Source organism: Boleophthalmus pectinirostris, unplaced genomic scaffold (genome assembly GCF_026225935.1).
Source record: "Boleophthalmus pectinirostris isolate CB_2022bp ecotype Guang Dong unplaced genomic scaffold, ASM2622593v1 HiC_scaffold_4, whole genome shotgun sequence".
Lineage (NCBI taxonomy): Eukaryota > Metazoa > Chordata > Actinopteri > Gobiiformes > Gobiidae > Boleophthalmus > Boleophthalmus pectinirostris.
The window spans coordinates 22,041,467-22,053,501 of NW_026571353.1; the positions used below are offsets into that span (position 1 = coordinate 22,041,467).

A 12,035-nucleotide genomic window follows, 5' to 3' on the forward strand; every position below is an offset into this window, starting at 1 on the left:
AGACACCAGTAGTAGTATAAATACAAGATATATTTGTTTAATACTGTGGAACATAGCAGTAGCAGTAGTAGTTGTAGTAGCAGAAGTAGGAGTTAGTAGTAGTAGCAGTAGTAGCCGAGTAGTTATAGTACTTATAGTAGTAGTAGGAGTAGTTTCCATGACGATAAGCTTGGCCACATCACTTGACCAAGTTACAGGTCAGATCTGTGGAGAAGTGGGCATGCTCACAGTAAAAATATATATTTTTACAGTAGTTTTGAGAAATAAAAATACCTGTAATAGAAACACAAGATATATTTGTTTAATTCCAATCTGGTAAGGCAAAGCAATAACATCACCATGAAGACAAACAGATGCCAGATCCTGCTTCATAAAAGTTACACAATGCACCTATGTTACGGCCCCAGGCCTTAGTTCTAATTTGTTTGTGTGATTTTTGCCGAGTTCTCTTGAGTCCTGCTGCAGGAGCCCTGGTCTGTGATTGGTGGGGCAGGATGATGCCCAGCTCATCTGCAGCCACCTCCCCCTATTTAAGAAGATTGCCAGCACCTGTTCGGGGATGCTAGCCTTGGTGGCCATTATGCCATTTAGTGTTTGTTTGTGTGTTTTAGTTCTGTTTTGTGCCTTTTTTGATTTGGTCACTCGATTCTGTTTGTGGGCTTATGTGGTTTAATTTGGGGAACTTTCGTGTGTGTCCCTTAATTTTACCACTCATTATTGTGTAAGCCTGCGTGACCCCTTTTGTGGCACAAAACATGTTGTCTGTAGTTTTGTTTCTTAATTAGGTTATTTTCTGTATATTTTTAGTCTTTTGTTAATTTACCTTTTACCTTCCTGTTAATTAAACATTATTTAATTTATTCAATTTTACATCTTGGTTTTATTTTTGTTACCTCCCTCACCCCAACGAGCTGGGTCGTAACAACCTATAATATGAATGCAAAAGGAAAAGAATTGTAAGGTTTTAAGGTGTTGATGGAGTTTGCGTGTTAGAGCCTGTAAATCACTTTTCTCTTTAAGATCATTGTTGACTGCTGTTTGCATCTGGTGAGCTCATTATAAAAAGTGAATTATGTATTTATGAAAATGTATACATTTTTTAAGTTATTTTCCAATCCGCAAACAATAAATTCTGGGGACAGGCCAAAACACTGCTTAGTCCAACTCAGTACAGCAAAAATTCGCTCGAACGTTATTCAGTTATTAAAGCAGAATGTTATGTGCTTGTAAAATTGAAGGGACTCCTTAAATTCTTTGCATGTCGTCTGAGGGTGGAGCTTAGTGTTCCATGTCAATCAAATTGGACTTTCATTTAAGTCCAGTTACATTTTTGTGATTATTACCTTCGCCAAGGAGGTTATGTTTTTGCCGGCGTTTGTTTGTTTGTTTGTTTGTCTGTTAGCAACATAACTCAAAAAGTTATGGACCGATTTTGATGAAATTTTCAGGATTTGTTGGAAATGTGAAAAGGAAGAACTGATTTCATTTTGGGGTTGATCCGGAAGAAATCCTGGATTCTGGATCACTTTGAAATTTTAGTTAACATTGTGGTAAATGGGGCCAAAAATTTTGTTTCTCAATATCTCGGTTAATTATTGACCAAACCCCATGAAATTTGACTCAGGGATGGACAATGGGATCCTCTTTCATATTCCAAAGGCTGATCCGGATCTGATCCAGAAGACTGATTTTTATCGCAATTTATATAAAAAATGGGGGTTCTAGTTGATTTTGTGATTTTTATGATTAATATGACACTATTTTCTGATATATGTTATAACGCTTCCTCGTCAAAAACATACCTGGAGTTGTGTTTTGTTTCATTCAGACACAAACCCTGCAAGTTTCAGCTGAGTTCTTCTCTCAAACTGAAAACACTCTCTTCCACCTTGTGATGTCATGTGGTTATATAGGAAGTGCTCAAGTGTGTCTTCAAACTCCACATGCTTTCAATACAATCATTTGATCATTTCAGCCCTAGAATTTCCCATCTCCAATGAACAAAAGGTAAAGAGTAGCTGTTAACGTGGAAACTACCTAGAGGAAAATTTGCTGCTCAAATATATCTTTTTTAAGCTGGGAAGACAAAGTTGAGACTGTCATTGTAGTCTCATTATAGTTTTAGATTTGTCTGGTGTGAATATTGTTTGTTTCTCCTCAAATTCACTAGGAGCAACGGGGAGACACAAACAGGAGTCCTACTTGAGGCACTGGTGAGAAACCGCTTTAACATCTGCAATGGAAACTAAAAGTAGTCCTACTTGAGACACTGGGGAGAAACATTTTTAACGGCTCAAATCAAATTGTCCTAAAAACATACAACTGAGAAAGAATAAAACATTTGTGAATTTCAAAAATGTTTTTATTGATAATATTAAAGAAACAAATATGTACACTTCAACTGAACATGGTACAGTTTTTTTTGTTTTTTTGTTTTACATTTCACCAATCCAAGCACCTTTGTACAGTTTAAATTGTATTTTTAACTCTTTGTAACATATACATACACACATATAGCTTTGGCTAATAATCAGAACTCCAACTAAAACCTTTCACATGTTCCAAATGCAGTCATTAATGAGTCGCAGTTTCACATATTGTTGGACATTGAATGTTCAAAGTTTCAAAAGTCGGGTTGGCCAGTTAAAGAGTCTACCTGGGTCTCTTCGGGAATTTTTCAGTATATCTAGACAGTGTGTCCATGGAAGACGGTGACTGGTTCACATTTTGGGTGCAGGTTTATCACTTGTTTTGTACTCATCACAATGTTTCAGGGAAAGATGCTCGCACTGTCTCCATTCGACTTCTACCTGCAACACATAATTAAATAACTTAAATCCAGAAAGGAAAAAAACGTATACACTTATATACATGAGGGAAATGACTTCACTTAAAAAAGCTAAAATAATTATGATCATAGTTATTTAATATTTAATAATATACTTTACATTTCCTATAAAAATACATATACTCTTCACATAAATGCATTATTTCCTTGCTACTAGACAATATTAGATAATATTAACGTTTTATGCTGTCTGCTTGGATACAAAAAAGGAACACACACAAAAAAGAAAAAAATTACAGAAAGCTCATTCCACAAAAAGCAGGGAATTCTATAGTGTAGCCTGCTCTTTAGGCGAACTGAAACACAAACTGTTCGGTGGCATTTCTATTTGACAATTTCCACGTACACTAGTATGTAGACTCTAATTCAACACACTCAAATCGAAGCACACACATGCATTTTCTGTCCCAGAGTCCAGCTAAATCAAGTGCGGCTCTACAGTTTGGCGGTAGCTGCTAGCGCTAGCACATAGGCACTAGCGTTGTTGTTAGCATTGTTAGCTTCAACCTAACTAGCTGCGAGCCTCAAAGAGAAATGTCCAGAAATATCTCTGAAAACAGCAGAGCTCAGCTGTTCACAGACACAAGTCCAAACACCAAAGCCACTCTCACCAATGGGCTTCAAGTTTGTCCTAGTTCAAGTTGAGCAGCACATGAGAAGTGACTCGGAGCCTAGTCTGAGGTTAGTTTGAGAAGAAGTGAAAATCAACAACTACTTATTTTACTCTACAGCACTGTCATAGTTGAAATAACTCTTTGACTGTGTTGAAACATATCTGGATTTTCTTCACTTTACTCACAAGAACACCAACACCGTGAATTTAACACTTTTGAACTTGCTGTGCCCTAAGCCAGGGGTCTCCAACCTTTTCTGTCCAGTGAGCTACCTTTATAAAACGAAAATGCCAGAGCTACCACTTTCAGCAGTGGCAAAGAAACTGAGTAAATATAAGAGCCATGGCAAGCCTTCGATGGGGAACAGTTAGATGCTTATAAAAAATAAACCATTATCCATGCACCAAGTTAGGCATCAAAATGATACATTAACAATGGTAGTTAATTAAATTTTACTTATTATCCACAATACATTGAATTCAGAAATCCTTTGGTGAGCTGCTTGGAAGGGGCTGGAAAGCTACTGGTACCTCCCGAGCCACAGGCTGGAGACCCCTGCCGTAGGTAAATTTTTTTGGTATGGATCTGTAGCCCACATTTTCAAATTTTAACCAACCAAGTGTTTTATATACAGTTTACAGGCACATCAGGTCTTCTGAATACATTCTGGCTGAGTTGGTGAGATGTGCAGAAATGTCACTGATTTGCATTGTTCACAAATGTCTCAAGTGCATAAACTCACAGCAACCACTGAATGAGTTACAGTGTGAAGGATATGCCTAGTAGCCCATTGTTGGAAATGGAAACAGTCAATGGGTGGACTGTGACAAGATAGCTCACTACATTTAAAAATTGTATTTGTACTTTTTTCAGGGGAGTTCTGACCCCAAAAGGGACACTAGAGGAACATGCTTTAAATGGAATACTCATCCCATGCCCTAACAGGTCTGTCAGTTTGAACCTGGGACCTAGATGGTATGCCATTGCCACCATGCAATCAAAATTAATGTTTTTGTATTCAAGTAAACAATTTCAACAAATTGTTGATTTATTATTCCACATGTGGTCAGTTTTCTTTCCACGCTTCCTTCTCTTTGATTTCTAGAGAGAAGATAAGAGAGAGAGGATATAAACTCCTTACTGGAACCAATAAAGTTTGATGTTTACCTGCCTTCTAAAGTCTCCCTCATATTTATTTCTTCAGCCTGTGGTTTTCTTTGGGACACCACTTAATATGACACATTTGATTGACAGTTACAAAATGGAGGATCAAGGAGAGGAATCAAGGAGGAGGAAGCCAGGAAAGAGAAATGAGACGTGGCCATAAAGTGGTGTCCCAAAGAAAACCACGGAAGGTTCATTTTAAGTTTGGTCTCAGTGAGGAGTTTATATCCTCTTTCCTCCCTTGCCTGTATCTCCTCTATAGGTGGGAGTTCCTCACCCATTTCCTGCAGAATCGAGGAAAAGAATTAAGGAGAAGGAAGCGGGAAAGAAAAAAGAGACATGACCCCCGTCTAAACCATATAATGTGCTTTAGAATGTCATTGCTGTGGGGAAAAACTCATTAGCCTATTTGCTGAGAAAATCAAGCATGTTAAAAAGTAAAAAAAAAAAAAATTAAAAGTAGTTATGAGTAGGCTATTGTGTATCTCTGTGTCATTTGAGGCTGATTAAAACATTTTTATATAAGAGTTACGCAGGATCTGGGGGAGGATGAACTTCCCTCTTCACCTGTATGTCCTGAGGTGGGCAGTTCTTTCTGTTTGGTGATTGGGCACACCTCTAACACGTCCCTCCTTTCCTCTGCTGTGGTTGGTCCCTTGGTCCCTCTTGAGCGACCACCGTCTGTGCTCATAGCTTCCTGCATATGTCTGTCCAGAGACGCCGACACACCCCTCGTATAGAGCCATGGGTCGGCTGATGTGAGACCAGCCCAGTGCACCCAATCAGAGCTCTTCATTCAGCAGGCAAGGTCCCGGCGTGCACGGGCGTCTACACCTGTGGGAATCAGCGGCGCGTGCAAGCCAGGGAGACTTTCAAAAGCACTACGAGCATCCATCATTTTTTATATTCTAAATGAAAATGACAGAAATTGACTTTTACTAAAAAGGTAATACATTTTTCAACACCAATACATGCAAAATTACACACTAAAAATACATACTAAAAAACTCTTTATGATTTAAATATACAAGTTATTGGGCATTTTTACGTGTAGCCAACATTTTGTCAAATCTAGGGCTCGTCTTATAGATCTAAAAATATCTTTATTTTTCAGGTAACGAAATTGTATGTGCTTCTTTTGAGCTGATGTTTGTTCATAAATTTGCAGGAATGTAATTTATTTTGTATTTTAATTAGATACTTTGAGTTTAGTTTTAAGATTGACGAGTGCTCGTGAACTGCGTCGGCTACGTCATGACGCAGGGCGGGGCGTATCCTGTCAGTTTTCCTGACTGACCCATGCTTGCCTTTGACAGTCTGCCTTGCTAGCTGTCGAGCACTGCTACTCTCTAGCTTCTCACAATTGTTCTGGGTGATTTTTTTTTAGCTCGGGGACATCTAGCGGACATCAAGACCGCGCGGACAAACCAGGTGCAGCAAAATGTCGAAAGATACGGAACAAAAAAGCGAAAAGATCATGGACATGGAGTGTAAAGCGCTGTGGTACCCAGACGCGAAGAGGGACACACAGATGGATAGATTCAGGATACAGGTCAACAAGGACTACGGGCTTAATCTGGGTGAGTTGGGAGGAGGAGCAGGCACCAAGGCTAGACAGAGCTGGGCTGTGACAAGGAGGTTTAACCGGAGGGAGCTTGATTAACTTGTTAGTTAAGTTAAGCTGTGTGATAACAACATAAACACTCCTCCCTCTGCAATACACGTGTAACAGCACTGCTATACACACTGTTAACATGCTAGTTATAATTATGTCAAAATAGGGTGATGAACTAGTGAAAAAACAAATTAGGAATGCAGAAAAACCTGTTATACTGTTAGTGTTGAGATGGGTTTATATAGATTATGTAACTCGGTCAGACAGTGATGATGGTGACACAAGGATTTGTCCAGTTTCCAGGTTACTGTAACATTGTTTAATCTGATCAGATCTTAAGTTAAACTATTTTAGTTTAGTTAAACTATAAACTCGTTGTATTTATATATTTACATCTGTCCAAATATGCAGGTATGAATGTGATGGTAATTCACACTATATATAAAATATAGTGTTCTTCTAGCTTTGATGCTGTTCTGTCTGCAGGGAACTATCATGATTTGTATCAGTGGTCAGTGGACTATTATCCTGAGTTCTGGACACAAGTGTGGAACTACTGTGGAGTGGTGTGCTCTAAACCCTATGATGAGGTAAGGAAAGTCTCTTCTGTCTGATTATATGTGTTAAACATGCTAGAGATGCTAAAAGCTGATGTTGTTCCACATCGTATTGCATGAATGGACTTCCAGGTGTGTAAAGCAGGACTATAACATTTCTATTTTATAACATAATCATACCTGTTCTTTCTAAAATGTTGAATAAATATTTAAGCAAGCAGAAACTATTTAGTCCAATTATTTGCTTTATTTGCTTTTCTTTCCATAAACTTGCTCTGTGGAACATGTTTGATTGATTGTATTTAAAATGCCATTACATGTAGTGTCTCTCTAGTGGCTAATTGGTATCTTCCTATTGCACCCATTTTGTAAACAGAACTAATTTAATTGTTGTTAGTGCCAGTTCTAACACTGCATCTAGGCTCTGTAATGGATTAACCATTTTTATGGTCTCGCCACACAATATTAAAAGCATTGCAAAGATGTGTCTACCTTTTTAACATGCTTTCATCTGCTAACTCTGACATTTCCCACTCTCTGATTGTGTACAGGTGGTGGACACCTCCAAGCGAATCTCAGATGTTCCTGAATGGTTCAGAGGAGCACGTCTAAACTACGCTGAAAATCTCCTCAAACATGCAGACCAGGATAAAGTGGCTCTGTACGCTGCTAGTAAGGAGATGCACATCATATTAAATTACCTTTGTAAATGCACATAAATATTCTTTTGCTAGGCCATATTTGCTACTGTATGTTTACGTGAATGTTATATACTGTTTGCACTATTTCCCCCAGAAATTTTATTAAATTGTAGGATAGATTGGAGAATAGCAGAATCAAACCTGCTGGTATATGTCACTTTTATTATATTAGGCCCCTGCTTTACCTCTCCAGGCTGTCACTGTAATGAAAAGCCCATACTTTATTGCTGTGTTAGAGAGAGAGAGAGACAGACAGACAGACAGAGAGAGAGAGACTGGCCTGCAAGCACACACCTCTCTTTAGGACTGTAATGCTATTATCTGCAGACTCATTGGTCATAATTTGCGGGTGCCTTCCTCAATGTCAGTAAACCTAATTCTCAGTCAGATAAGAGACTGTTACATATCGGAAGCTGCTTCCTTCATCCCTGGCTCACTGCCTTTGCACAAAGCCTCTAAATGTAATTAATGTTTTGGAATTGATTGATTGTTTCTAAAAAAAAATATATTCTCAAAAGGCTTCTTATGTGACTATGTGTAAGAAAAGTATTAAAAGGCTTTTGTGTATCATGCCTTAACCCCATAGATACTGAAATTCGCTCTGGCACCTCTGACTCCTATTGGCAACAAAGTGCTTAAACAGCTGTGTTCTGTTGTTCACTTATTTCACATTCTAAGTGCATGTATTTTTCAAAAACACCACTTCATACAGTATCATTGCACTAACTCATGAAATATTTTGTGGAGATTTTGAATTATAATTTTGTCCTTTTGTCTTCACAGCTGAGAAAAATGAAGAAATAGTGAAGGTGACATTTGGGGAGCTGAGACGTGACGTGGCGGTGTTTGCAGCAGCGATGAGAAAGATGGGCATCCAGACAGGAGACAGAGTTGTGGGTGAGTATCCCTCTCACAGTTCAGTGCGGAGCCTTGTGCTCTGAATCTGTGGGTGTAACGACCAGAGGGAAGGCCTTTTTGGCACCAGGCTCTCCTACTGAATGTGGCCTTTTATTTAATCCAACTCATATTTGAACAGTGAGGGATGGCTGTATATACATTTCTAACAGATTTAACAGAGAAGTAACACTTGTAGGATTTTAGGATTAGCTCCAGCATTAGCTATAGCTATCTATCTAATCAGCAAACAAAATGTATGTTTTTCTGTGTTTTGTTCCCACATATTGTAGTGTTCTAGTGTTCAGTGACACATTTCTAGTGGCATAATATTCAGCTCTTTGTTTACTTTGTCACTATGAGAAGATTATATTACATTACAGGTTCTCCAATATCCAACAGAAATACTTCATTTTATACTTTCCCACCACCGAATACTGCTGTTTCAAAATTTTTAGAGCTTGTAACTAAAGTGTAAATGCTCTGTCTATTCAACTAAAACACCTTATTACAACAATGTTACAACAATAGTTAACTAAAAGTAACCCCTAAACTAAACATATCTGAAAAGGCGTAGCTCTATGTACCTGGACAGATTTCTTGACACTAAAAACACTTGTTTATACATTTTAGTCTGATAAAATGTAAAATACCTTATTTTTCCACATGATTACCACTGTAAAACTTGACTTAAGAGCATTAAGGGTATTTTTGCTGGTGGTTTCATGGTGTTGCTTGAATTCAAATTAATGCATTGCAGAAGAATAACCATAGCACTTGCATGGACCCCTTTAGCCAGATCAGAGATGGATATTGTAGCAGTAAAATCCATTAGCTAAATGACTTAAAGCTTTGTGGGAATCTCATTAGAAGGGTCAGGATGGAATAGAGAGTGAAAGAAAAGAGAGAGGGAGAGATTGGACCCCATCTCTCCTGGTATTTTAGCTTTGTATCACTGCGTCATTTTATTGAAGCGTTACAGGCAGAGATGTCCTTGTCCGCTTGTTGGAAGTGAAATGGCTTGTCACTATCTTGAAGATATATAAGCACTTAGCTAATGAAGCCGGCTGAGGTTTTATAGCAATGAGCCACCAACTCCCCCGCCTCTGTGCTCTGCCTCTCTATATTTAGAACTGCACATGCATTGGTTTTACCTTTATTATATTTTTTATGATTATAATATTTTTGTAAGGCCTATAGTTTTTTAATACAGCAAGGCTCTTGAATTTAAGGGCGTATTATTTTACACAATCACCTTACCACCTTGTATTCTTTTCTGGGAACTCACCTAGTCAGTTGTTAGTGGAAAACATACTTTCAGGTCACATACTATTGCTATAGCGTGCAATATTAGGCGTGCTCATTATGTATTCTGCTCATAAGGTGCACTGTGTAACTGTTCTGATTGAGGCTATACTACCTGCTTGTCTCCATGGAGAGATGATATTGCTTTGCTTGGAATGTTCCACCATACAGCATTAAACTTATCTATCTTGTATTACACTTGTCAATGTAAAAAAAAAAAAAACCTGGAAAAAAGATATTCTTGCCATTAGCAGGGTTACCACTTCACAGGTTGGACCTGCAACTTGACCTGGTGGTATCACACATGTGTCTCCATGGAGACAGATATATTAAATGCTAAGGGTGTAACAGTACATGTATTCGTGCCAAACCATTTTGGTACAGGATTTTCGATACACTCTATACATTTGCTAATGTGGTAAATGACTATTCTAACTGCAAATGACTGTTTTTTTTAGAGGCCCATTTCCAGCAACTATCACTCCAGTGTTCTAATGGTACAATGTGTTTGCGCATTGTGTCAGAAGGCTAATGAATGATTAGAAAACCCTTGTGCAATCATGTTAGGACAGCTGAAAAGAGTTTAGCTGGTTAAAAAAGCTATAAAACTGACCTTCCTTTGAGCAGGTTGAGTATCTGGAGCATCACATTTGTGGGGTCGATTAAACGCTCAAAATGGCCAGAAAAAGAGAACTTTCATGTGAAACTTGACAGTCTATTCTTGTTCTTAAAAATGAAGGCTATTCCATGTGAGAAACTACTACTCCCTTCATAGAACAGCACAAACAGGCTCTAACCAGAGTAGAATTAGAAGTAGAAGGCCCTGCTGCACAACTAAGCAAGAAGATAAGTACATTAGAGTCTGTAGTTTGAGAAATAGACGCCTCACAGGTCCTCAACTGGCAGCTTCATTAAATAGTACCTTCAAAATGCCAGTGTCAACATCTACAGTGAAGAGGCGACTCTTGGATGCTGGCCTTCAGGGCAGAGTGGCAAAGAAAAAGCCATATCTGAGACTGGCCAATAAAAGAAAAAGATTAATATGGTGTTTGGATCACACAGAAGAACATTTGTGAGATGTAGAACAACTGAAAAGATGTTGGAAGAGTGTCTGACTCCATCTGTCAAGCATGGTGGGGCTAACCTGATGATCTGGGGTTGCTTTGGTGCTGGTAAGGTGGGAGATTTGATCAGGGTAATAGGGATTTTGAATAAGGAAGGCTATCACTCCATTTTGCAATGCCATGCCATACCCTGTGGACAGTGCTTGATTGGAGCCAATTTCATCCTACAACAGGACAATGACCAAAACACACCTCCAAATTGTGCAAGAACTATTTAGTCGCAGTCACCAGATCTAAACCCCATTGAGCTGTTGTGGGAGCAGCTTGACTGTATGGTACGCAAGAAATGCCCATCCAGGTAATCCAATTTGTGGGACAGTGTTCTAGAAGCATGGGGTGAAATTTCTCCAGATTACCTCAACAAATTAACAGCTAGAATGCCAAAGGTCTGCTATGCTGTAATTGCTGCAAATGGATAATTCTTTGACGAAAGCAAAGTTTGAAGGAAAAATATATTATTTCAAATGCAAATCATTATTTCTAACCTTGTCAATGTCTTGACTATATGTTCTATTAATTATTTTATATATATATATATATAATATTATATATTATACTTTTTTTTTGCTTAATTTCATTCATTTGTTGCTTATTTTAGTTTTTTTTAATTTTTTTTATTACTAGTATTAACAAGCAGCACTTTGCATTTATTTTATTTTCCCGTTAAATGCTAAAACAAATGATTGGTTTAATAAACACACAAATAAACAATAAGCAAATGGTTTTGCATTTTGTTCCTATACTGTACCGAAAATGAATTGAACCGTGACCTCAAAACCGAGTTACACCCTGAACTGTAATTTTTGTGTACCATTACACCTCTATTAAATGCCATTCTGTGCAACACATCTGGTATAGAGATTTTCACATTAAACAAAATACATAGATTTGTTTATAAAACTAATCTGTTCCACTTCTGTCAAACTTCTTCATTTACATTCACCTTTATTTTGGAAAAGAAGGTAATTTGAGTCTCTGTGAAGTGAAGTTTGCATTTTCTTCCTATGTTATTTGGGCATCTTTATCTGTGCTTAGATATCTTGACCATTCCTTGAGTCCTTCCTTTCCTTCTTAATTATGATCAGTGACTCCACCCTAAGCAGTTTTGCTGGTCTCTTGGTGCATACGCTGTTGTCTGAGTGATTCATAACATTAGTGGCAGTAGCAGTCAGGCAAGGCACTGTGGTAACAACATGATCCATGACGTGGTGAG

The 12,035-nt window shown here is 38.1% G+C and overlaps 1 protein-coding gene across 1 annotated transcript in view; it reads left to right on the forward strand.

The window, feature by feature from the left end:
• Positions 1-5,929: 5,929 nt before the first annotated feature.
• Positions 5,930-12,035, forward strand: part of aacs (acetoacetyl-CoA synthetase) — a 28,062-nt gene continuing 21,956 nt past the window's right edge. The window contains exons 1-4 of the mRNA XM_020937149.2: positions 5,930-6,206; positions 6,728-6,831; positions 7,350-7,470; positions 8,283-8,396. Coding sequence (XP_020792808.2) covers positions 6,068-6,206; positions 6,728-6,831; positions 7,350-7,470; positions 8,283-8,396 — 478 coding nt within the window. The 5' untranslated portion in view covers positions 5,930-6,067. The remainder of the gene's footprint in view (positions 6,207-6,727; positions 6,832-7,349; positions 7,471-8,282; positions 8,397-12,035) is intronic.